The sequence below is a fragment of the Hakea prostrata genome, chromosome 6 (genome assembly GCF_041222555.1).
Source record: "Hakea prostrata isolate BN-2017 chromosome 6, UWA_Hpros_2, whole genome shotgun sequence".
Lineage (NCBI taxonomy): Eukaryota > Viridiplantae > Streptophyta > Magnoliopsida > Proteales > Proteaceae > Hakea > Hakea prostrata.
In genome coordinates, this window is record NC_142605.1 from 37,886,852 (window position 1) to 37,909,379 (window position 22,528).

The 22,528-nt window shown below is 39.1% G+C and overlaps 3 protein-coding genes and 1 pseudogene across 3 annotated transcripts; 3 read left to right on the forward strand and 1 right to left on the reverse strand.

Annotated features, from left to right (window-relative positions):
• The first annotated feature begins 74 nt into the window (after positions 1-74).
• LOC149013916 (transketolase, chloroplastic-like) lies at positions 75-3,973 on the forward strand. The gene is made up of 7 exons (XM_089159422.1): positions 75-756; positions 1,245-1,335; positions 1,425-1,530; positions 1,717-1,999; positions 2,097-2,245; positions 2,338-2,491; positions 2,618-3,973. Exons 1-7 carry the CDS (start codon positions 274-276, stop codon positions 3,572-3,574), a joined length of 2,223 nt encoding a protein of 740 aa, XP_089015548.1. The 5' UTR covers positions 75-273; the 3' UTR covers positions 3,575-3,973.
• Positions 3,974-7,058: 3,085 nt separating this feature from the next.
• Positions 7,059-11,959, forward strand: LOC149013917 (3-phosphoshikimate 1-carboxyvinyltransferase 2). Its single transcript, XM_089159084.1, has 8 exons — positions 7,059-7,763; positions 8,940-9,184; positions 9,421-9,574; positions 10,023-10,237; positions 10,318-10,435; positions 10,523-10,733; positions 11,266-11,327; positions 11,419-11,959. Exons 1-8 carry the CDS (start codon positions 7,416-7,418, stop codon positions 11,635-11,637), a joined length of 1,572 nt encoding a protein of 523 aa, XP_089015210.1. The 5' UTR covers positions 7,059-7,415; the 3' UTR covers positions 11,638-11,959.
• A 3,192-nt stretch (positions 11,960-15,151) lies between these two features.
• On the forward strand, positions 15,152-17,295 carry LOC149013918 (UDP-glucuronate 4-epimerase 3 pseudogene; annotated as a pseudogene).
• A 2,049-nt stretch (positions 17,296-19,344) lies between these two features.
• Positions 19,345-22,479, reverse strand: LOC149013919 (small ribosomal subunit protein uS10y). The gene is made up of 4 exons (XM_089159884.1): positions 22,401-22,479; positions 22,073-22,211; positions 21,856-21,969; positions 19,345-19,709 (listed from the first exon to the last, which is right to left on the reverse strand). The coding sequence occupies exons 2-4, from the start codon at positions 22,182-22,184 to the stop codon at positions 19,567-19,569; spliced, it is 369 nt and encodes a 122-aa protein (XP_089016010.1). The 5' UTR covers positions 22,185-22,211; positions 22,401-22,479; the 3' UTR covers positions 19,345-19,566.
• Positions 22,480-22,528: the final 49 nt, after the last annotated feature.

Consider the following 22,528-nt stretch of genomic DNA (forward strand, 5'->3'; position numbering starts at 1 on the left):
GTCTGGATCCAACGGTTAGACGCTGACTCAACCTCGCGTGCAACCGGAGAATATATATAAAGGTTAGTTTGGTGGTTCAATTCCTCAACGCTTCTCCGCCTTTTTCTCCTTCGTCAACCTCTACAACCACATTTGGTTCATATTCCAGAACCGAGAGAAGAGACAACTAATTGCTACTCCAGTAACTCGTCTCTCTCTTCATTCCTTGAAACCTCTGTTTCTATAATCTCCTCTCAGCTCTGCATCACGATCGGTAGCTAAAAGTTGTTTTCCATGGCGGCCTCATCGTCTTTCACCGTCTCCCAAGCCCTTGCTGGTCGCACTTCTATTTCCCAATCTGGCTCTACATCTAATTCTGACCGTCTCGCTCTCCCCGGCTTCAAACTCAGCACTCTTGCTGGTCGAGGCATCAAATCCCAATCTGTACGCGTCGCCGGTTCTCGCAAGCAAGCCAAGGCTCGATCGTCAATCCGTGCTTCCGTGGAGACCATCCGCCAAACCGACACGAGTTTAGTAGACAAGTCAGTCAATACGATTAGATTCCTGGCGATCGATGCCGTCGAGAAGGCCAACTCTGGGCACCCTGGTCTGCCGATGGGTTGCGCTCCGATGGGTCACATCTTATATGATGAGGTGATGAAGTACAACCCTAAGAACCCAAAGTGGTTCAACCGTGATCGCTTCGTGCTCTCTGCTGGACATGGGTGCATGCTTCACTATGCTCTGCTTCATCTTGCTGGATATGACAGCGTTAAGGTATGTTGTCTCCATTCTCCATTGATTGGTATTTACGCTGCTAGCATTTTTTGGTTTTGCTTTCTTTCTGGTGAATCACGGAAGGACCTCCCCTGCATTCCTTTTACGGGACTTTTTTAGATCCGCTTTCAACTTTTGGTCTTTACATCGTTCTTTTTGTATGTTTAGCTTTAATTAATCATCTTTTATATTTTGTTTTTGTATCCATAATTCATATATTCCGCCAAAGATTTATGTAGATTTTGTTTACATGGATCTGATCCCTTCAAAATTGGACGTTTGGCCAACTGAGAGTACGGGGATATGGGATTAGTCGGTAAACGGAATCATGTTGGGGAATTTTTCCTGGCAAACAATGAAGCTTGTTAAATTAGATTTAAGAGATTCAATTTTTTGCTCGATCAAATGATTTTCCTTCGTATTTAAGGTTTCCATTTGTTTGTTGTCAACTATTACTGAATTTTTATGTGTTGCAATCCAATTTGTAGGAAGAAGACTTGAAGGCTTTCCGCCAGTGGGGAAGCAGAACTCCTGGTCATCCTGAGAATTTTGAGACACCTGGTATCGAAGTTACCACAGGTTAGTCTTTTACTTCTCTGATAGTGCTTGCATCAGTTACATATTAGATTCCTTATTTTTCAGCTACCATTCATTATTTCTCTCTGTAGGTCCTCTTGGTCAGGGTATATGCAATGCCGTTGGGCTCGCTGTTGCAGAGAAGCACTTGGCTGCTCGTTACAACAAACCTGATTTTGAGATTGTCGACCATTACACGTGAGATTCGAATTTCTTAATATTTCTAATTTTCTTCTTCACAGTATTTTTCATGATACTTTTATTGATTTGTGTATTTCCCGAGTCTAGTGTTAGCAATAGCAAGGATGATCCCATCTTGCTGTTAGTTGTGATAATTTCCTTCCCCTTATTTTATTTCATTTATTTCTATTGCTGTTTCCCCAGATACTGCATACTGGGGGATGGTTGTCAAATGGAGGGGATCTCAAATGAAGCTTGCTCCCTTGCTGGGCATTGGGGGCTTGGCAAGTTGATTGCTTTCTATGATGACAACCACATCTCCATTGATGGAAACACAGATATTGCATTCACTGAGAACGTGGACAAACGTTTTGAGGGTCTTGGTTGGCATGTGATTTGGGTAAAGAATGGAAACACTGGATATGATGAAATTCGTGAGGCTATCAAGGAAGCAAAGGCTGTCAAAGACAAGCCCACTTTGATCAAGGTTAATTATTTTCCATGCAATTATGTTCCAAAGAAATTGATTTCAATTTGAAGTAACTTAGCGTGATTAGTTTTATTAACATGTGATACTTTTACAGGTCACTACTACCATTGGTTTTGGGTCCCCAAACAAATCAAACTCATATGCTGTACATGGGAGTGCTTTGGGGGCTAAAGAAGTGGATGCCACAAGGAAGAACCTAGGATGGCCACATGAGCCTTTCCATGTTCCTGAGGATGTAAAAAAGTAAAGCAAAATTATCAGACTCTCTTTTCGCTTGAGTTGATCATCCTTGTCCAAGTGCTTCCTGAACTAATCATGTTGCCTTTGTTTCACAGGCACTGGAGCCACCATCTTCCTCAAGGTGCTGCTTTTGAAGCTGAATGGAATGCCAAGTTTGCACAGTATGAGAAGAAGTACAAGGAGGAAGCTGCAGAATTGAAAACCATTATGAATGGTGAATTGCCTGCTGGATGGGAGAAGGCTCTTCCAGTGAGTGTTGCTAATCAATTTGGTTGTTATTGGTTTTAGATTTTTCTCTCATTTAAACTTGCCTTGGTTTGTGAGAATTAAATTAAGAGTTGGATAAGGCCATAACAGTTGTTTGCTTGATCCCAGACTTACACCACAGAGAGCCCCGCAGACGCCACCAGAAACCTGTCCCAGCAGTGCCTGAATGCACTTGCACCAGCTCTCCCTGGTCTACTCGGTGGTAGTGCAGATCTAGCATCGTCTAACATGACCTTGATGAAGATGTTTGGGAACTTCCAAAAGAATACCCCAGCTGAGAGGAATCTTCGATTTGGTGTTAGGGAGCATGGCATGGGTGCCATTTGCAATGGCATTGCACTCCACAGTGGCCTTATCCCCTACTGTGCCACCTTCTTTGTGTTCACCGATTACATGAGGGCTGCAATGAGGATCGCAGCCTTGAGTGAGGCTGGAGTCATCTATGTGATGACCCATGATTCGATCGGTCTTGGAGAGGATGGGCCAACTCATCAGCCTGTTGAGCATTTGGCAAGCTTCAGGGTCATGCCTAACATTCTGATGCTCCGACCTGCAGATGGAACTGAGACTGCTGGTGCATACAAGGTTGCAGTTTCGAACAGGCACAGACCCTCAATCCTGGCCCTGTCCCGTCAAAAGCTTCGCCAGCTTCCTGGAACATCAATTGAAGGAGTTGAGAAAGGAGGATACACCGTGTCATGCAATGCTACAGGAAACAAGCCAGATTGCATCTTTATGGGTACTGGATCTGAATTAGAGATTGCAGAGAAGGCTGCTGAAGATCTCCGGAAGGAAGGGAAGAAAATCCGGGTAGTCTCCCTCATAAGCTGGGAATTATTTGAGGAGCAGTCGGATGAATACAAGGAGAGTGTCCTCCCATCTGCCGTGACATGCAGGGTAAGCATTGAGGCAGGATCAACTTTTGGATGGGAAAGGTATGTTGGTCCCAAGGGGAAGGCAATTGGAATTGACAAATTTGGAGCCAGTGCACCTGCAGATAAGATATACAAGGAATATGGAATCACAGCTGATGCTATGGTCGCAGCAGCCAAAGCAATGTGCTAGAACTCCAGTCACTCCACTATGATTTTTAATTTGGCATTTCGGTTTTGATTCCGAGTTAGCAAGTTCGAAGCTGAGCGAGTCAGTGAATGGCCTCTCGTTTTAGAATAAGAATCTTGATACTCTCCTGTTTTCTTTTTTTCTCTCCCTCTTCCTGATTTCAACCTTTCCTCTCTATGTCTTCGGTGTTGCATTTGAGCCTCTGAAGTATTAGAACCAAAAGCAGGAACCAGAAGGTTGATCAATGTTTGTAACAGATGATGGTATTTCTCTTTATGATTTTTGTATTCTTTCTGAAGGTTTAGTTATCACGGATTTCAACATTTTGTCTTCTATTTATGTTTAGTTTTTGTTTGATTATTATCAATGATTTTGGTTGGTTGTCTGTTAAAATAATGATTTTGGATGGTTTTGAGATCTCACCGATTTGGGCTTCTACGGGCCTCCCTGTGCTTGCTCACTGATCAAGTGACGAGTGAGTTCGTTGGTACGACGAGCCTATGACCTTGAAATAAAGCCAAGCCGAGCCGAGCCGAGCCGAGCCGATTTGGAATACTTTATTAAAGGTGAAGCGGCTACTGTGAAGTCACGTGGGTGGATTGAACCACGAGGCCTTTTTTAATCATTGGGAGGCCAATGAAAGGGCTCAAAATGGCACATATTAGGGAGATGTTTCATTTCGTAGTGAAATGGATTCGGATCTTCTACAACCCGGGAGATCCGCTCGCACATGGCCCATGTGAGCAGCAGAGATTCGTTTATCCATTTTCTTTTTTTTTTTTTGGTATGAAAGTTTATCCATTTTCTATTACATTACATTATTTAAAGTTTCATATCTTTTTTGGTGTTTTTTTTTGGGTAATTTTCATCTGGACCCCCTGAGGTTTGGTCCAAGTCACTTTTAGTCCAGTTTAAGTTTTATTTTGTATATGGCTCCCCTGTAGTTTAAAAAATGATTAAATAAGGACAAGTTAAACAAAAACTATTAATTTAATTAAATTTGTGACAAAAATACCCTTGTATCGTTTGGATTTATTTATTTTAATTTTAATATACTAAAGTAAATACCGTAAAATAAATAAATAATAAACAGTCATCGATTCCCTTTTTACAGTTGTCAGTCGGAATAGGAATACATCGCCGTCGAAGAAGAAGATCTGAGAGTGAGCCACATTTGGAGATCAAAACCATATCTGTGATCCTCATGCGAATGCACAAAAAATAAAATGAGGAGGACTTACTCTTCTTCTGCTACTACTGCTGTTCTCTGTCTGCAATCGGGGTAACCCTCTTCAAAAGTGTTACTTTTATCATGTTTCAAGCTTGGATCAGTTGCTATTTTTCTTGGAAGTGGATATTTTGCTTCATTCTGTAGAATCGTAGAGGCAAGTGTCTTTTAACAATCGGTTCTTTTGTTGTGGGAGATTATTGAATACATGAATATACCCATTTATAATTTATATTTTTTTTTTCAGTTTCTGACTTTGTTTGATGGTCTATCTTCTTCCCTTTTTTTTTTCGATTTTTTTTCCTTCTATTTTAGATGGATTCGAGTTGAAGTTCCTCTACAGTTAGATAGAAAAAGTCAGTTTTTTTTTTTTTTTTGGCTTTTGACTTTCTTTTTTCGTTTTTGCAGGTGCTCTTGTTTTGTTTTTCTTGGATTGTGGATTCATCGTTTTGAATTTTTTTTCTTAGAGAACCAGTGGTTAGAATAGGTATGGTATATGAGGAATAATCTTTCATCTCAAATCAGAATTGAATTGAAATTTGAAATTTGAAATTTGTTCCTCATGACTTCCATTTTTATGTTTTTTAGGGTTTGAGAGGTTGTGATTTGGAATGTATATGCTTAAAAAACTTCATCAACCAGATTATCGCTATCCGAACTGAATTCAGAACGATCAGAGTTAAGTTATTGCTGTTAGGGTTTCCCTTCTCGCTTGAAAATTCGATGCTGAAGAAGAAGCGTTCGTGGGACGAAGCACAAATAAAAAATAAAAAATAAAAAATTCCAAACAAAGGTATTTTTGTCACAAATTTAATTAAATTAACCGTTTCTGTTTAACTTGTCCTTATTTAATCATTTATTGAAACTACAGGGGAGCCATATGCAAAAAAAACTTAAACCGGACTAAAAGTGACTTGGACCAAACCTCAGGGGGTCCAGATGAAAATTACCCTTTTTTCTTTTTTTGTGGGTAAAAAGCAGACTAATTTATTAAAAGTGCCTTATCAATTTCCAACCAACGAACTACTTGTATCCGCTAAAATGGTTCCCTCAGCCTCAAAATGTTGTGACTGATACCCTTCTTTTATAATTTTATTCTTATATTAGTGTAAAATCCCTTTCCTAGACTAATCTCTATGTAACAACTGTTTCTTTTCTAAAGAACGGATTCCTTCTCAAGTGGGTAAGAGAATCTTTAATTTAAAAAAATCGGAAGACCTATAGACGCCAGGGAACAAAGCAGTAAGAGCATGTGATACCTTATATAAAATTTTCGCTATTTTTATACTTTATTGTTCTAGTTCTATGTTGTTTATCCTTACATCCAAATCATAGCATTTGAAATATGATGATAAAAGGGTCGCGCGTTAATATATAGACCTATTTCTACAAAAAAAAAATAAAAATTTGATGATAAAAATAATGTTGAATTATTTGAATCACTTAATTTCTCTGTCCTACCATCACCGGAGTCATATAGAGATCTCATGGGATAACTTATTTCTTTCATCTTTCTCATTAGTTTTATAATGTATAGATTTCATTTTGCATTTTTGTTGTATGAAATCTTCTTTGAATTGGAGTGAATTCTTTTTTCTTTCATTTTTTAATATTTTATTTATTTTTAATTTTAGACTAAAACGTCCAAATACTCTCTAAAAGATTTAAGATGGAATTGCTTGGGTGTTGTGTAGTACCTGTTTCAACCAAGATTTCAATGTTAACTATTTCACACTTTTGAGAAATGGACGGTCGAGATCAAAATCTCGAAAGAAATCTCGATTTCAACCTTTCACAATACATTGTTGTACATTAACACCAAAGTCGAACCCATCTAAAACACCCTTCCTCTCTTATTTGAGAAACTTAAATAGATTTTCAATTTTAATTATTTCTAATGGATTATATGATAGATCCTCTGTTGCTACCAACCAAATGAAGGTGGGTGGGTGTTAGGTGGTGATGGTATTCTATAATTCATGGTAGGACCAATAGATATGAACTGTGGAAGGAGGGGGATGTAGAGGGAAAAGAAAAATCCCCAACCCCCACCCACCATACAAAGGTTCTTAAAAAATTTCAGAGAATCACATTGGAAATTGTGGTGTAGAAATATTTGTTGCTCAGTCCTCGTGGATCTCGTGGGACTTTTGGATTGCATCTTCCAGAATTTCTAACTGAAAAAAACGAGTTAGATAAATTGGACTTGAGACTTTGAGATTGGCATCTACTTGTGTATCCTAATTCTTTAAAACCCTGAGTTGACTCACTCTCCATAACTCACCATAAGCTTCGAACCAGGAAACGGGGTTGGTGAGAAACTGACCCTTATCAGTCAAAAGTACCTACTTCCTCTTAACTTTTTTTTTTTTTTTTTGGTAGAAACTTCCTCTTAACTTACCAACCCTCCCTTGTATGGCTTGGAGTATGCAGTTCTTGCTATGAAATGTTAGCGAAGAGGTTGGTAGGTGTTGGTTGGCGAAAATGACCAGAACCCAGCTTTGATCCATTTCTCTCCAGGAAAGCAAAACAGAATCTGAAGCCAAATCCAGCGATTGAATTAAAACTAATACCAACACGCCCTCGTTTTCTCTGTGAGAAGTTGAACAACTAGAGATGGCGCATGTTGGCAACATTGCTAAGGGTTTCCAAAATACCCATTCTGCAGCTTCTCTTCCCAGACCCCAGAACCGCAGGTTTTCTCTTTCTTCTCTCCGGGTAGGATCGAATATCAAAACTCCCGGTGGTTTTGGTGCCCTCAATTATGATGGGTCTTCATCCAACTCCTCTATTGCTTCTGTTAGGGTTCCTCTCAGGGTTTCAGCTGCTGTTGCTAGCCCTGAGAAGCCCTCTACCGTTCCCGAGATCGTTTTGCAGCCCATCAAGGAGATATCTGGCACGGTTAGGCTCCCCGGTTCCAAATCCCTCTCCAATCGTATCCTTCTCCTCGCCGCTCTTTCTGAGGTTTGTATCTCTCTCAACCCCAAAGAAAAATGACAACATTTATTTTAGTTTGACTTTACCGTTAATTCAATCCCTGTTTGCTTTGTGGAGACTTTGATACGTTTCTGTTGGTGTCGGAATGTATGTCTTAATTGGTTGCTGATCAGAATTTTTTTTGCCTGGTTTGCTGTCATGGGACGATCTGATTTTTTGGGGAAATCCGACTTGATGGTTTTCAAATGATCTTAATTATCCTCTCATTATGGGTTCTATTTTTCTTTTTGTTATATTTCTCTGTGCTGTTTTCCTTCGATGGCTGCGGAGAACTATATTCTCCAGATTTGCTACCCAATGAAAAATGTTACTTCTTTTCTAACCAAAGTTAGGATCTTGTATGGCAGTGGCGAGTAATTGCTTGTTAAAGCATCACTTTCTGGTCAAATATGTTATAATCATTAAGAGGAGATGAACCATATAGGACTTTCCCATCGATATAATAAATTAACTTCTAATTCAAATGTGTACTCATGGCTTTTGACATCACTGTTAAAGTAACAACAAAATGAGTTAAAATTGGAAATCCCAGTCTTTGGATGTTTTGAATAATCAAACTAGCTGAACTGCTGATAGTTATAAATTTAGGCCAATCATACACCAACCTTTTCATAGAGTCAGAATACCAGTGCTTCACTGGATTTTAACTGAATCGTTCTGATGGGCCAACTGGTTTGCCTTGGCTGTATACTGCGTGAATCTGACAGGTTTGCTTGCCTGGTATGTTCAACAAGCTTTTTATCTGATAGGGTAGTTATTGTGATATTGCTTTTAGAGATTGTTCCATCAATTTAGGCATTTCATAGGCAGAAAATCTGTATTATTACCAAATTTTATTTTCTGAGGATGAAAAAAGGAAAAAAGGAAAAAAAGATGGAGCATATTTTTTTGATAGAGTTGCAATGTTAGATTAGTTCTTTGACTGGGTCACTCAGTATAGTGATCAATTAACTGAATCATGTTGGCTTGGCCTACAGCTACCATAGCAACCCTATGATGATAACTAATTGACAGGAAGGCTTACTGTTCCTTATTCTCAAATGATCTTAAGTAGCTGAATCATGTTGGCTTGACTAATTATGTTCCTATTTTTGTATGAAATTCCTTGGATTACATTTTACAAATTTTTATGTTTTTCATCAGGGAACCACAGTCGTAGACAACTTGTTGAACAGTGATGATATCATTTATATGCTTAAGGCTTTGAGAACCCTTGGGCTATCTGTGGAAGAAGACAGTGTGAATAGAAGAGCAACTGTGGAAGGTTGTGGTGGACAGTTCCCTGTTGGGAAAGAATCCTGGGAGGAAATTCAACTTTTCCTTGGAAATGCAGGGACTGCAATGCGTCCATTAACGGCTGCAGTTACTGCAGCAGGTGGAAATGCAAGGTTTGTCAGCAAAACCTCTTATGTTCCTTTTTTTCTTGGTTGTTTAGCTAGAGTCTGTCTTACCAAATTAGTAGAATGAATTAACAATATCAGAAATGAAGAACTAATCTTTTTCAAAATCACCATCAATTATAATTTCCTATGTCTGACCAGTTAGACTTCAGGTGTAGATTTCATGATTAGCATTGTAAGATTTATGCCTTGAAGCTAATTTGTTGTGCATGAATGAGTTTCAGCTATGTACTCGACGGTGTTCCTCGAATGAGGGAGAGGCCAATAGCAGACTTGGTTGATGGTCTGAAGCAGCTTGGTGCTGATGTTGATTGTTTTTTGGGTACAAAATGTCCTCCTGTCCGTGTAAAGGCTAATGGGGGCCTTCCTGGAGGAAAGGTAAAGTTTATCTTCGATGAACTTTTTGTTGCTGATTAGTCAAAATAATAGTTTTCAAGATAAATTTACTGCCATTCTAAATTTTGAAAACATTTTCATTACACTTTCAATTTGTTAATACAGTATGTATTAGGTTTTATTTTTTTTCCTTAAAAAAAGGAGAGTTTGTTGAGGGTTCCTGCAGCCCCAGGGGTGATTTATGGCAGATTTTAACAATTTTCCTTTTTTAATTCATTATTCATTAGTAAAGGCTTCCACATGCTGTTCTTTCTGAATAGAAGTTGTGTTTTTGTTTTATTGACTTCATTTTCAGGATTTAGCTTGAGTGTAAGTGTCATTCACATCTCTGTAGGTTCCTATCCTTGGTAGTAGGTAGTTGAAATTCATGTTCAGATTTTTCTATTGTAGTAAAAGTAATGTTTTTTGCATGCTGTTATTTGTATTGCAGGTGAAGCTTTCTGGTTCTATTAGTAGTCAATACTTGACAGCATTGCTTATGGCAGCTCCCTTGGCCTTAGGAGATGTAGAGATCGAGATTATTGATAAATTAATTTCAGTTCCTTATGTTGAAATGACTTTGAAATTGATGGAACGCTTTGGTGTCACCGTGGAGCACAACAGTGCCTGGGACAGATTCTTGATACGGGGTGGTCAGAAGTACAAGTAAGTGCTCTGTAGAATCAAATAAACTACTTTGCCATAGTACATAGTTAAGGAAATTGTAATGAAATAAATGCCAACAGGTCTCCTGGAAATGCCTATGTTGAAGGTGATGCTTCTAGTGCTAGTTACTTCCTAGCAGGTGCAGCTATCACTGGTGGTACTGTCACTGTGGAGGGTTGTGGGACTAGCAGTTTACAGGTGCTTCTCATGCCATATTTTCTTTCATTTCTTGTTTGAATGCTTTCATATTCTTACATTGTTACTTTTACTTCCCTTTTACTGCAGGGGGATGTTAAATTTGCTGAGGTTCTTGAAAAGATGGGGGCAAAAGTCACCTGGACGGAGAACAGTGTCACCGTTACAGGCCCACCCCGAAATTCTTCCACAAAGAAACAGTTGCGTAGTATTGATGTCAACATGAACAAAATGCCTGATGTTGCCATGACCCTTGCTGTTGTTGCACTTTTTGCTGATGGTCCGACTGCCATTAGAGATGGTACGATCCTGGTGTTATTGAAACTAGTTATTAGGAAAGATAAAGAAATTACAGTGAACTATTAGGGTTGAAAAAGAGTGGTGCTTGCTAGTTTCTTGAAATACCAAATCCAACCTGGCTCACAAAGGTGGACAAGCCCATGAGAAGAGAAAAGATTGAGGGTTGGTGAGGGTGGGCTACTACTCTAATGTCTCCCACTGCTTCTAATTTTCCGGTTGCCCTTATTCTGATACCATGGTAAAAAGAATGATCTACTACTTATGGTGGGTTCTGACTTGCCAGACTCAGGTTGTTATCAGCTCGTCTGTCATTCGAAATGACATGATCTATTTCCTTGTCATCCAGAAAAAGACATTGGATGGCTTCAGCAATCTAATTGAATTTTTTTATTTTTATTTGTGTTTTTGTGTGTGTGTGTTCTGAGTCTTGTTTCATTAGAGAATTCTTTAAAAACTTCACGTTTTGATAACGAAAAGGTTATCTTTATTATTGTGATCCTATCAAACAGTCTCTTATTTATTTCCATCCACAGTGGCTAGTTGGAGAGTGAAGGAGACTGAACGGATGATTGCCATTTGCACTGAACTTCGAAAGGTTGGTATCATTTATAGTTTTCTAAATGAGTTTCCTTGATGGCTGTCTGGTTAAGCTCTTGACTTTTTTTTTTTCCTTGGCTTCCATTTAGCTGGGAGCGACAGTAGAAGAAGGCCCTGATTACTGTGTTATAAGTCCACCAGAGAGATTGAATGTGACCGCAATTGACACATATGATGACCACAGAATGGCCATGGCTTTTTCGCTTGCTGCCTGTGCAGATGTTCCTGTCACCATTAAGGATCCCAGTTGCACTCGGAAAACATTCCCTGACTACTTTGAAGTCCTCGAGAGGTTTACAAAGCATTGAGTGAACCTTGGATTTCATATGAAGCTTTAAAAGGGTGCTTGAGACATTATTATGATAGACATGTCACTCCCAATGATGCTATCTTCTTGTGTGCCCTGCGATTAGAGTCAGGAATGTAAACAACCCTTTCTTGTACTGCCTTCATAATCTACTTGGCCACGTTGAGTAAGGCTGTTTATTATCTATGACATTGTAATTTTATTTTAGAGCTCTACGTGTTTCCCATCACTTCCACTTTGTTGGGTTCATTCTCGAAACGGTTTTACTGAAGGGGCCCCAGTTTATAATGAGCCAGGTTCTATATCTTTGGCTGATGGCCGTACTTTCATGAGAGTTGAATTTCTTTCTTTTCTTTCTGGGGGTCCAGGGGTGATACTTCTATGGAAGTTTCAAAATCAAGCTTCATAATCTGGAAATTTTCATTGCATGCAAATGTTGACATAGCACAATATTATTATGTATGCATAGATTTATTTTCTGGAAATGGTTCCAGCATCACATTCTCTGAGATGAATAAAGAACACCCATATTTTCTGGGTTTAGTAAGTTTATCTTTGTTGGAATATTGTTTGGAGGTAATGAAGTGTGTATTTTCCATTCTCTGGGTCACAATTCTCTACTAAATTTGTAGATTAGTAATTCATTTTGTCTGTGCAATCTGAGGTTCTGAAGTGATGTTTGCTTTTGGTTCCCCACGACCTTCCCCTCGCTCCAAATTTCTTTCTTTTCTTAACCTATGGCCAACATGCTTAGCAGAAATTTTCAAGCCACTTCCTTGTTTACTGACTATCCATCCACCATTTTTATCTCTGGTCTGGCAGAGAGAGAGAGAGAGAGAGTAAACTGTTGCTTGAACAAAATTGAGGAACTTAAATATATTGTCACCCTGTCACCCATGGATTTTGAGAGTTCCCTCTGGCGAGTTGTTAAATTCCATTTTTCCTGAGCATAGTTGATTGTGTTTTTTGATAGTTGTGTCTGTGTTCCCAATACCTGTCCATTTTCTGTTCCCCCTGCAGTCATTTTTGCTTGATTTGATCTCCAATTCTTATACAGGGAAGTTACTTCTAGGAAACTTAATCAGATGTATATGAATTTTCTATCCATTGCTTAATATTTGCTTATCTAGAGATAATATCCTTGGTTATTCCAGATGAGATTTTGCTTGCTTTTGTTCTTGGCTCTCTCACCATCATTGGAGGCATACTATACTACTTCCATTGGCTTTCTCATGGAATTTGGATCCTCTGCCGTAATAGGTAGAGGTCTATGTTTCCCTCACACCTCGGCACCATGCATTACTTACATTAGGAGGAAAATCCACCACTAAGTTCTTATAAGAATGCCCACATGAGCATTCCTTCGCTCTCTACTACTGCAGTGGATTGTCCTCAGATTTTCTTCAGTTACAGGGTTCCTTGTCTACATCATCAGTCATCATGGCGGCTTTTGGATTTGCCCCCAATAGGAATGACTCAAGATAGCATTGCCAAATCAGGAGGGATGCTCCTCTGTTTTTGTGATTTCTTTAATAAAATGCTCCGATAGATGATCAGGAAGGTCTCTTAAGCAAGCTACATTTATTTGTTGGAATAATGGTGGGATAGGAAATTTTTTTGAAAAAACGAAAATTTTTTTAAATCTTAAAAATGTGATTTGTTTGATTGATGGGTGGTGAGAAAGTTTGAAACAAGCTGGTGAGGTGGCAATGCTAAAATTCTTTCATTTCCTTTATTTCTTTCTCACCCAGTTCACCCATTACACACGGGTTTTACATGTTTTGTTTTTTTTCATCATTTTTTTCCACGTCATCTTTGCAAACAAACGCAGCCTTATAGTACTCATTGTCTCTTGGAAGATGCGTTAGTTATATAGAATCTAATTCTTTACCCAACTCACAAAGGTAATAATGTGAGAATTCGATTCTTCTACCCTAGATGGTAGCATTATGTGCTATTCTCACGTTTTGCCACCATAATTTACTCAAATTGTTATTTTTCCGATATAGACCATCATCCTCTTGAACATATGGTGGAGGAATGTAAAGATAATGCAACAGCCTTCGAAGTAGTTGATCCTGATTCATCACACCATGGGGAGATGAGATCTGTTGAATTAACATAACTAATGGATTAAATTGACTGATTAACACGGTTTGCTTTGGTTCACTCTGACCGGGTTGATTTGACTTAGTCTTCTTAATTCTGCAGATCCTTTCACCATTACACGCGTCATTCAGTCATTGGTCCTCCCAAATCTAATACAAATACTACTATAATCCCTGATTAGCCAGTTGGAAAACGTGATAATGTTTGATATGCACTTTTGGAATAAAATTTTAGGTTTAAACATTCAGAAATCAAAAACTCTTTTTCTATTTTTGATTATAGATGTGAATCAAACTCATAATTTTCCCCATAATGCATGCCAAATGTAGCTCTAAAACTAAACCCATGAAGGAAACAGAGATAAAACCATCAAGAAAGCTAACTGATGTAGGCAACCAAGCCAAACTCATTGAAAAGCTAGGGTTTGTTAACACATCTTGTGATCTCATTCAACATCATCAATGCCAATAGCCATAGTTGCTTCCTAAAAACCCACACACATGGCAGTAAAGCAAAGCAGCACCGGCAACAACAACCCAGAAACAATTAATTAGAATACAAAATGAGAAAGACATAAAATGCTATTGCTTAGACTTTGAGAGAACCAAAACCATCCTCACTTTGGCCACTTACTGCTTTCTACCTTCAAGTGTAATGCTCTTGTAGTCTTGTGGGGGCCATTCACTTGTCCCCCCTTCCTCTTCACTCTCATTGTCATTTCCTTAGATTTTACTTTACCCTAGTTTCTATTCTTGTTCTAACTTCTAAGGGTGTCAAATTTTGAATTTCGACCAACTGAAAGTACCAAATGAACTGAACCCAATTTAATTATCCATTTCTTTTAATGGAATCAGAACAAATTACACGTAAGTAACGTCTCCTTCCTTTAACTTTGAACTTTAAATAATAAATTTCCACCTTAATTCCATTCAATATTCAAGCCTTTTAATAAATATCTGTTACCAAACGATTCTGATCTTACACCCTAAAATTTATTATTCATATTAATTGAGATTCAGAATTGAAAAAGAATTGCAAGTCTTTAAGGTGATAGAAAGGTACGGGTGAAGAAATCTGAAGGTAGTGCTGTTCTTTAAGACCTCGTCGACAGTGTTCTCAACAAATCTAGTCCTTGAAAAATCCACTAAGATCGGAGTAAAAAAGACCAAATCAAGGTTAACAGCCCATTAATGGATTTACCTGTATAAATAGACACTCCTCACATTCTGTTCTAATTAATTCACATCGAAGTAAGATTTGATCACAAGAATTAGTTTTTTTTTTTTTTTTTTTCCTCTTTTCTGAAATGGCAAAACGCATTCTCATTTTTTTCATTCTCTCTGGCTTTTTGTTTTTGGATACATTTTTTTTTTTTTAATGTTTTTGGATACATTCATTCTGGGTTTGTTATAAGTTAGTTTGACTCGTCTTTCAACCACACTCCCACAAATCTCAATTATAAATTTTACCCAGTCAGATTGCTCCTCATTTTTCTCCGTATCAATCTCTCACTCTCTGTCTTCATTAGCACACTTTCATTTCTGTAATTTAACTGTTCTCTCTCACTCTCTCTCTCTCTTTTTGCTTTAGACTTCAGAAACCTAAAAGAGTAAGAGGAACAACAGTAGCCCTTCGAAGAAACAAGAAGATTACCCAGAATAGTAAAGGAAGAGACCGTCATTCCTCTTTCTTTTATCTTTTTGGTTCTGCTCTTTCTGCAAACAACTTCAAGAGAAGGGATTGTAGAACAGGCGAATAGGGTTCCTGGGATCTTTAAGCCTAAACCCTAACCCTAACCATCATGAAATCTGTTGCCATTGTGGGAGGAGATTGGTAGAAAGGGGAAGGGTAGGGGTTCACACGTCTCCAAAACTCTCTGTGATCAATGACCCATTCGGATAATCTCCTTTCTACTCCAGGGAAGTTCAAGATGGAAAGACCGCCCTTCAATCAGAGACTCCGGTGGTATCCTTCTCTTGTCAAGCTTGCTTTCTGGCCTTTGCTTTTCCTTTGTCTATTCCTTTTGTATTGTCTAGTGTATTCTTCTTCTCCGGCATCCGATTCTCGCCGATCTCTTACCTCTGACTGGGGTGGCCCTGCCTGGGAGAGGCGTGTACGTTCTTCTGCAAATTCTCGCACTGGAAGGTATGTGTTGGTTACTGGCGCTGCAGGATTCGTTGGTACCCATGTGTCAATCGCATTGAAAAACCGTGGCGATGGTGTTCTTGGGATCGATAATTTCAATGCCTACTACGATACCTCACTGAAGCGATCTCGTCAAGCCCTCCTTGAGCGTAATGGAGTATTCGTAGTTGAAGAAGACATCAATAGTCATGCAGTTCTCCGCAAATTATTTGATGTTGTCGCCTTCACCCATGTCATGCATCTCGCCGCTCAGGCTGGTGTGAGGTATGCAATGCAGAACCCAAGTTCTTATGTTCATAGCAACATTGCTGGCTTTGTTACTGTTCTTGAGGTCTGCAAATCCGCCAATCCCCAGCCTGCAATCATCTGGGCTTCTTCGAGTTCGGTTTATGGCCTCAATTCCAAGGTTCCTTTCTCGGAAATAGACCGAACTGATCAGCCAGCAAGCCTCTATGCTGCAACTAAGAAGGCTGGTGAAGAGATTGCTCATACTTACAATCACATCCATGGACTTTCAATAACTGGGTTGCGTTTCTTCACTGTATACGGTCCTTGGGGTCGACCTGACATGGCTTATTTCTTCTTTACAAAGAATATTCTCAAGAGAAAACCGATTCATGTCTTTGAGGGTGCTAATCATGGGGCTGTTGCCAGAGACTTCACTTACATTGATGACATTGTTAAGGGTTGCTTGAATGCGTTAGACACTGCAGGGAAGAGCACTGGAAGTGGTGGCAAGAAGAGAGGGCCTGCACAATTACGGGTCTACAATCTGGGTAACACTTCACCTGTGTCAGTCTCTGATCTTGTTCGGATTCTGGAGAAGTTGTTGAAGGTTAAGGCCAAACCGGTATTGACGAAGATGCCTAGAAATGGAGATGTGCAGTTCACTCACGCCAACATAACCTTGGCACGTAAGGAGCTTGGGTACAATCCCAAGACTGATCTGCACACAGGGTTGAAGAAGTTCGTCCGCTGGTACCTAAGTTACTATTCAAGGTCAGGGAGGTGAATCCTCTTCGTTGATGTGCGGTAGAATCGTTTCTTTTCTTCTTCATTACTCATTTGGATTCTTAAAATTTTTTCTGCCTTCCCCTTCATCCAATTCTGTTTCTTTTTTGGGTTAAACTTGCTCATATATCTTAACATTGGTATAGATGGAGGAATTTCTGTCCTTTGGTAGAGATTAGGGAAGTCTTCATGGTGACTGGGAACTATGTACATGGCATTCATGATCTGTATCAATAGAAAGCCAGAAGCATCTCATCTTTTAGTCTTTTCTTATCTTTACACCCCAACTCCAAAAAAAAAGGAAAAAAGGAGGTCCTCCATTTTAGTTGGGATTGTTGCTTCGTCTAGTTTCAGAAATGTACACTCTATTGCTGATAGTTAACAAGCATCTAATATTCTGTTTCTTTTTTTTTTTTTTTTTTTGTTAATTGATGTGATCTCAATAAAAGCATCAATTGAGAGAATAGGTTCTGTTTTTCATTTTTTTTTTGTGGTGAAAGATCAGATTTTGAAGTATAAGTTCTGTTTACTTGACAGTGGCTTCTTGGTGTTCTGTGCCTTTTTTTAACTCCGGCTTAGCTTTGAGTGAATCTGTTCTCTGCTTGTTCATACTACTGCTTTATTGCACTGCACCCAGTATGGCTTTGATGAATCAGTGTTGTGCATCCCCTAACCCCTATGCACTAACTTTATGTCCGGTTTCCTTCTTGAGTCTCAGAGAGAATTTCCAGCATCTTGTTTCATTGGATTGTAATTTAAGCCACACCAAGCTTTGCTGGGTTCGATCTCCTTGCGAGTTTTCATTTTAAGTGTTACTTGGGTTGGGTCTACAGAGAAGGGCAAGTACAATGAGAGGGGCCCCCATTTTGTGTTTGTTGCATGTAGGTAGGAAACAATCACAACCACCGGAGAGTTTTCCTTCGGTTGTTAGATAGTCATTGATACTGTTTAGAGGTTGGACTAGCTGGGAAAATGTCCTTGCCTCGTTGGCTTGGTAATCTCATAAGCAGGATATTACTGTCACTTTGAGCACTGTGATGGCTAGAAAAACTACAGATGAAAATGCATTTTAGTTAATGGATTTGGGTCTCGGGGTAAATCTACTGGCTGCTTGGTACCACTCGACACCGGAATCTGATATCGTTTCCAATACCGTGAAGTAGAACCATGTTTTAGCAGAAATAAATGCCTGTACTAGCAGGGTTCGATTGCAGGAGGTTATTTTATCGCTGAAACATTAGCATTAGCGATAATGGAATTAGAAACCCACCCGCAGAAATCAGATCAGATCAGATCATTCATCTTTCACAATGCTGTGTCAAAGACTGTCGCCTAAGAACCTCAGTATTTACGGACGCCTGATTCCTCTTACGGGACGGAATGTTTAATTTTGTCATTGCAGGTTAGAAGAATCCATAACGTTTACCAAAAAAAAAAAAAAAAAAAAAAAAAATGAAGAATCCATAGCTAAAACAGGGAGGTGTGCTAACAACATGTGCTGGCGACAGTTGCTCCGTGTAAGCACGCAGGTCCTCTTATGCGACAGTGCGGCAGTTCCCCAAGATACCAACGCCTATATTGTCGCCTAAATCGCCTTATGCGACGATGGTCGATTCCATTCCCAACCGCGGAGATGCGTCGGTAAAACTACTAAAAAAAACTGTGTTATTGAAGCCTTGAAGGTTTTTCTACAAAAAAAAAAAAAAAAGCCTTGAAGGTTTTCGCGCGGCCAGCTTCCGCTGATAAAGCCTTTGATTCCGGTTGCGTAGCAGTAGCAGGCCTTTTTTGTTTAGCGACGGTCGTCCACAGGCGTCAGTTTCCGTCGCTAAACCCGTTAAAATGATCCTTTTGGTTCCGTACATTTGTGGGCTTAGACTTGGGTCGCGTATTTATAACTTAACATGTTTTGGGCCTGATTTTAGGCCCATGTTTCGGGAATACTGAGCACACGTCTTGCTACCCTTGGTACGTGTAGAAGTATGGCACACTTTTTCCCCAGTAAGGCAGTAAGTGTATGTCTTAATAATAGACTCGCATGTTGGAGGCCTCTGAGTTCCATGCGAAAATTATCTTTACAGCAGGCCATCAGCTCATCAAAATCAGACTAAGATCAAATCAAATAGTCCAATACAGTTAGGAGAAAATACAGATCTAAGTTGTGTATGTGAACATCGTAGCTATTTGATTGCGACTGCAACCTAATTGTTTTAAGCTAGAAATTCAAATCAGTTTCTACTAATGCAAAAGCAAAGACTTTTGGCTGCGTAAGTTTATAACCTTCAGTCCAAGTAGCAGGAGTAAACCCCAACCGTATGTACAATTAAAAAGTACTATCGCATGGTAGGTCTCGTAGCATCACAGCAATCATGTCACAGCCGGGAGCCAAATATTCCATCATGGTTTTAGCATAATTGCATCTATAAGATAACTGGGCAGACTAATATTTTAAAAATTCAAATAATCTATGCAGAAAGACAAAGCGCTGGATTATCTTGAAAAGTGGCATATAAAAAATGTAAAAACCTATCTCATACAAACAGATATGCTCTCGAAATCTTAGCAATTAAGAACATGTAAAGGTTTAGTTCATTTGATCCGAAAAAACACAACGAAAGAAAAAGATCTCTACATTGAGTAGGAGAACATTGGCAGAAATGGATATAAATTACGGGTCAGCGATTGTGACTTCAACCTCAACACCAGGTTCAATTGTGATAGAGGTAATTTGCTTCACAACTTCAGAGGAGCTAACAAGATCGATCACTCGCTTGTGTACGCGGAGCTCAAATCTATCCCATGTGTTGGTACCTGATAAGAAAACAGGAAAACTGAAAATTTAATGCCAGCTGATTGGGTTAGCAATCTCATCATCTACTTTAATTATCTCCCAATTACTCTTTTCCTTGATATTAGGATCAACATTCTAAGTGTATGAACTTAGCGTTGTCAAGCACCAAAATGTTTCAGAAGAAGCAAAACCCCATAGTGGTTTACATGTACACACCTCCTAATTCCGACAACCTACTGGAGTTCCTTCAACTTAAAGAAAACATGAGCTTTAGAGGTCATCCAAGCCAAAAGAAACATAGTTTTTTTATGTTGTTTGCTCTTCAAATTACAGGAAGTCGTGCAATTGCGCAAAACTCCCATCCTCAAAAATTAAAAATTAAAATTTAAAGGAAAAGAAAAACCTAAAAAAGTTAGCCATGTGGGTGATCACAACAGATGATAAAGGAGAGCAAGCAGAATCTGAAAAAAGACAGATCTAATCAAGAGAATGTGAGAAGATTGTCATTGAGGTTCAACCAAATGACACAAGAACTATACGTAAAAAGTAACGTTGAGTGGTTTGCACGTAAATCCATGAATATAGGACCTTAACCATGTTTCATGTTATGAAGACAACGAAGCATAGGCAGAAGAACCAAACAGAAAAGTAGCGACCGTACTCCTTCATGGGGATGAGTGTATTCAAGTTACAAATCATAGACAATAAGCCCAAAAACACATTGAATTCTATTTTATTCCTTATGAGATGAGAAATCACTGGATCACTGGGTTGCACCTCACTTGTGTCTCTCCGCTGTTTAGCAAATTGTGTCTCTAGGAACACTAACACCATAAATAGCCTTACTTGTAAACAAGAAGTTGTCAAACAAAAACCAAAGAAGGGCTGTTCAACAGAAGCCTCTCATCAGAAATAATTCCCCAACAAAAAGCTAACCACCTCCAACGTCCAAACACCCCCCACCCTCACCACCAGAAAAGACAACAAACCAAAGAAAATAAAATTACAAGTACTAATTTCTGATCAGCAATCTTCAGTTCAATTAAGGTTGGTCAGTGTTCAATCCATCCTACCCCCTTAAAAGTATGAAGCTTGGGTGTTTTTCTTATTGCTATCATCATATTCCTCTATCTACCTCCACATTTGCAACTAGCATTTTGACGCATAGGCAAAAGTTTTTATTACAGGAACTTCTGATGAAATTCATCGAGATATTTGAAAGATAAACCCAAAGATAGACAATTAGCAGATAAAACCTGTTGATCCAGATTTAATTCAACATAAAGACAATTTATTTTGAAGGAATCCATCCATTGGATCATCTTCAAATTTAAAAAGTTATCCAGACCCCAAAAGAGAAACTCAACCAGGCTTTTAGGGGGATTAGACCTGCTGATCTCGATTTAAATTCAATATTCCTTCCTATCCTGCCCTTAATCTCAAGTCAAATTATGTTCTCTGACTAATGCATCTAACTGTAGGCTTTAGTAATCTGTTCTTGCTGAGATTTTTAGTACATGTTCAGAATTGAATTGTCTTCTCATTCCGGTTATCCATTTTCAACTGGATCAGTGAAGCTGCCAATAGGCCCTTGTCCTAGTTCTCTCCTAGAAGTGGCTCAAATTCTAAGATCTAACACTTGGATTAATCTCAGAATTTCAGTAATAGCTTCCACTAATTTAAACCCAACGAATTAGAAGGGACCACTAAGACAAAAAGGGTCGAAAAAACAAGCAACAAACGAGATAACCTATCGGTCTGACCTTTCAACCCATTTGCTTTCTTCTTCACCTTCTACAATAGAAGGTTGGGGGCCAGTGATCGTTGCAAGTGTGGAGCAGCAAATTTTCGGGTACTCGTGAACAGTTCAGGATTACAAATAGCCAATTGAAGCTGGAATTTCCAGCTATATTAGCCAAACAGGCAGAGATACATTGACTATTGAAAAAATGGCCTAACTTCCCCACCCCGGAAAACCCCGCAAAGAAATGGAGCCCAAGACACCTGAAGTCGAGTATGACCCTATACTGCTATACATAGACCGACGGAGGATAACTAACCGAATCAATGCACGAAATTGGAGAATGCAATGGCAAAAAAAATATCAACAAAAGATTTATCACATCAAGGAAAATTTCAGTTAATTGTGTATAACGGTATGAATACCTTCACCACATGGCGATTTCCTGGTTGTGATGAGAAGAACTTTAGTTGGCATCCTAACTGGCCCTTTAACTCTCAGCCGCTTGTCCTTGGCACCACGGACTAGATCCGCGCACACTGAAATGATCCCAATAGCATGCCAGAACAAAAATCAGAATAGAAACCTACGGGAATGAACTGGTTAGAGAGAAGCACGAGAAGAAGGGGAAAAGGAGAAAACCTTTCTCGAGATTCTTGACATTCTTCGAAGAAAGAGTGATCCTGATGCGGTGATCCTGCTCATGGGATTCCTCCAAACCAGCCTTAGTAGGCTTCATCGCTGCGTAAGCCATGATTTCGTTTGTTCGCAAGCTTCTTCACTGCATACAACAATCGAGACATCCATGGTAATAAAACTGATATCCAATTCCACAAAAGGATTCAGGAAAGAATTGTAAGAAGAGCCGAAGGAAAGAATCACGCTTGAACTAATTGAAATCATCGAAGCTTAACATAAATAACTCTACGTTAGAACAGAGAAAAACCGAAAAAGGGAGATCTGAACAAACCTAAACGGCGACGGGCACTGTTATTTCCTCTTAGTGGTAGAGATGCAGAAGTGCAAGTGCCAAACTCTTTCTTCCAGCGAAGGAACCATTATATATGTAACTACTGATTGATTAGGGTTTTAGAGTTG

What these genes read in the sequence shown, in the direction of transcription:
- LOC149013917 (XM_089159084.1), top strand. Translation starts at nt 7,416, where the DNA reads ATGGCGCATGTTGGCAACATTGCTAAGGGTTTCCAAAATACCCATTCT. An exon ending in CGGGGTGGTCAGAAGTACAA is followed by an intron (nt 10,238 to 10,317) that starts GTAAGTGCTCTG and finishes AAATGCCAACAG; the next exon opens with GTCTCCTGGAAATGCCTATG. An exon ending in GTGGGACTAGCAGTTTACAG is followed by an intron (nt 10,436 to 10,522) that starts GTGCTTCTCATG and finishes CTTTTACTGCAG; the next exon opens with GGGGATGTTAAATTTGCTGA.
- LOC149013916 (XM_089159422.1), top strand. Translation starts at nt 274, where the DNA reads ATGGCGGCCTCATCGTCTTTCACCGTCTCCCAAGCCCTTGCTGGTCGC. An exon ending in GAGATTGTCGACCATTACAC is followed by an intron (nt 1,531 to 1,716) that starts GTGAGATTCGAA and finishes CTGTTTCCCCAG; the next exon opens with ATACTGCATACTGGGGGATG. An exon ending in ACAAGCCCACTTTGATCAAG is followed by an intron (nt 2,000 to 2,096) that starts GTTAATTATTTT and finishes ATACTTTTACAG; the next exon opens with GTCACTACTACCATTGGTTT.
- LOC149013919 (XM_089159884.1), bottom strand. Translation starts at nt 22,184, where the DNA reads ATGGCTTACGCAGCGATGAAGCCTACTAAGGCTGGTTTGGAGGAATCC. An exon ending in TGTCAAGAATCTCGAGAAAG is followed by an intron (nt 21,970 to 22,072) that starts GTTTTCTCCTTT and finishes GGATCATTTCAG; the next exon opens with TGTGCGCGGATCTAGTCCGT. An exon ending in GAAATCGCCATGTGGTGAAG is followed by an intron (nt 19,710 to 21,855) that starts GTATTCATACCG and finishes TTTTCTTATCAG; the next exon opens with GTACCAACACATGGGATAGA.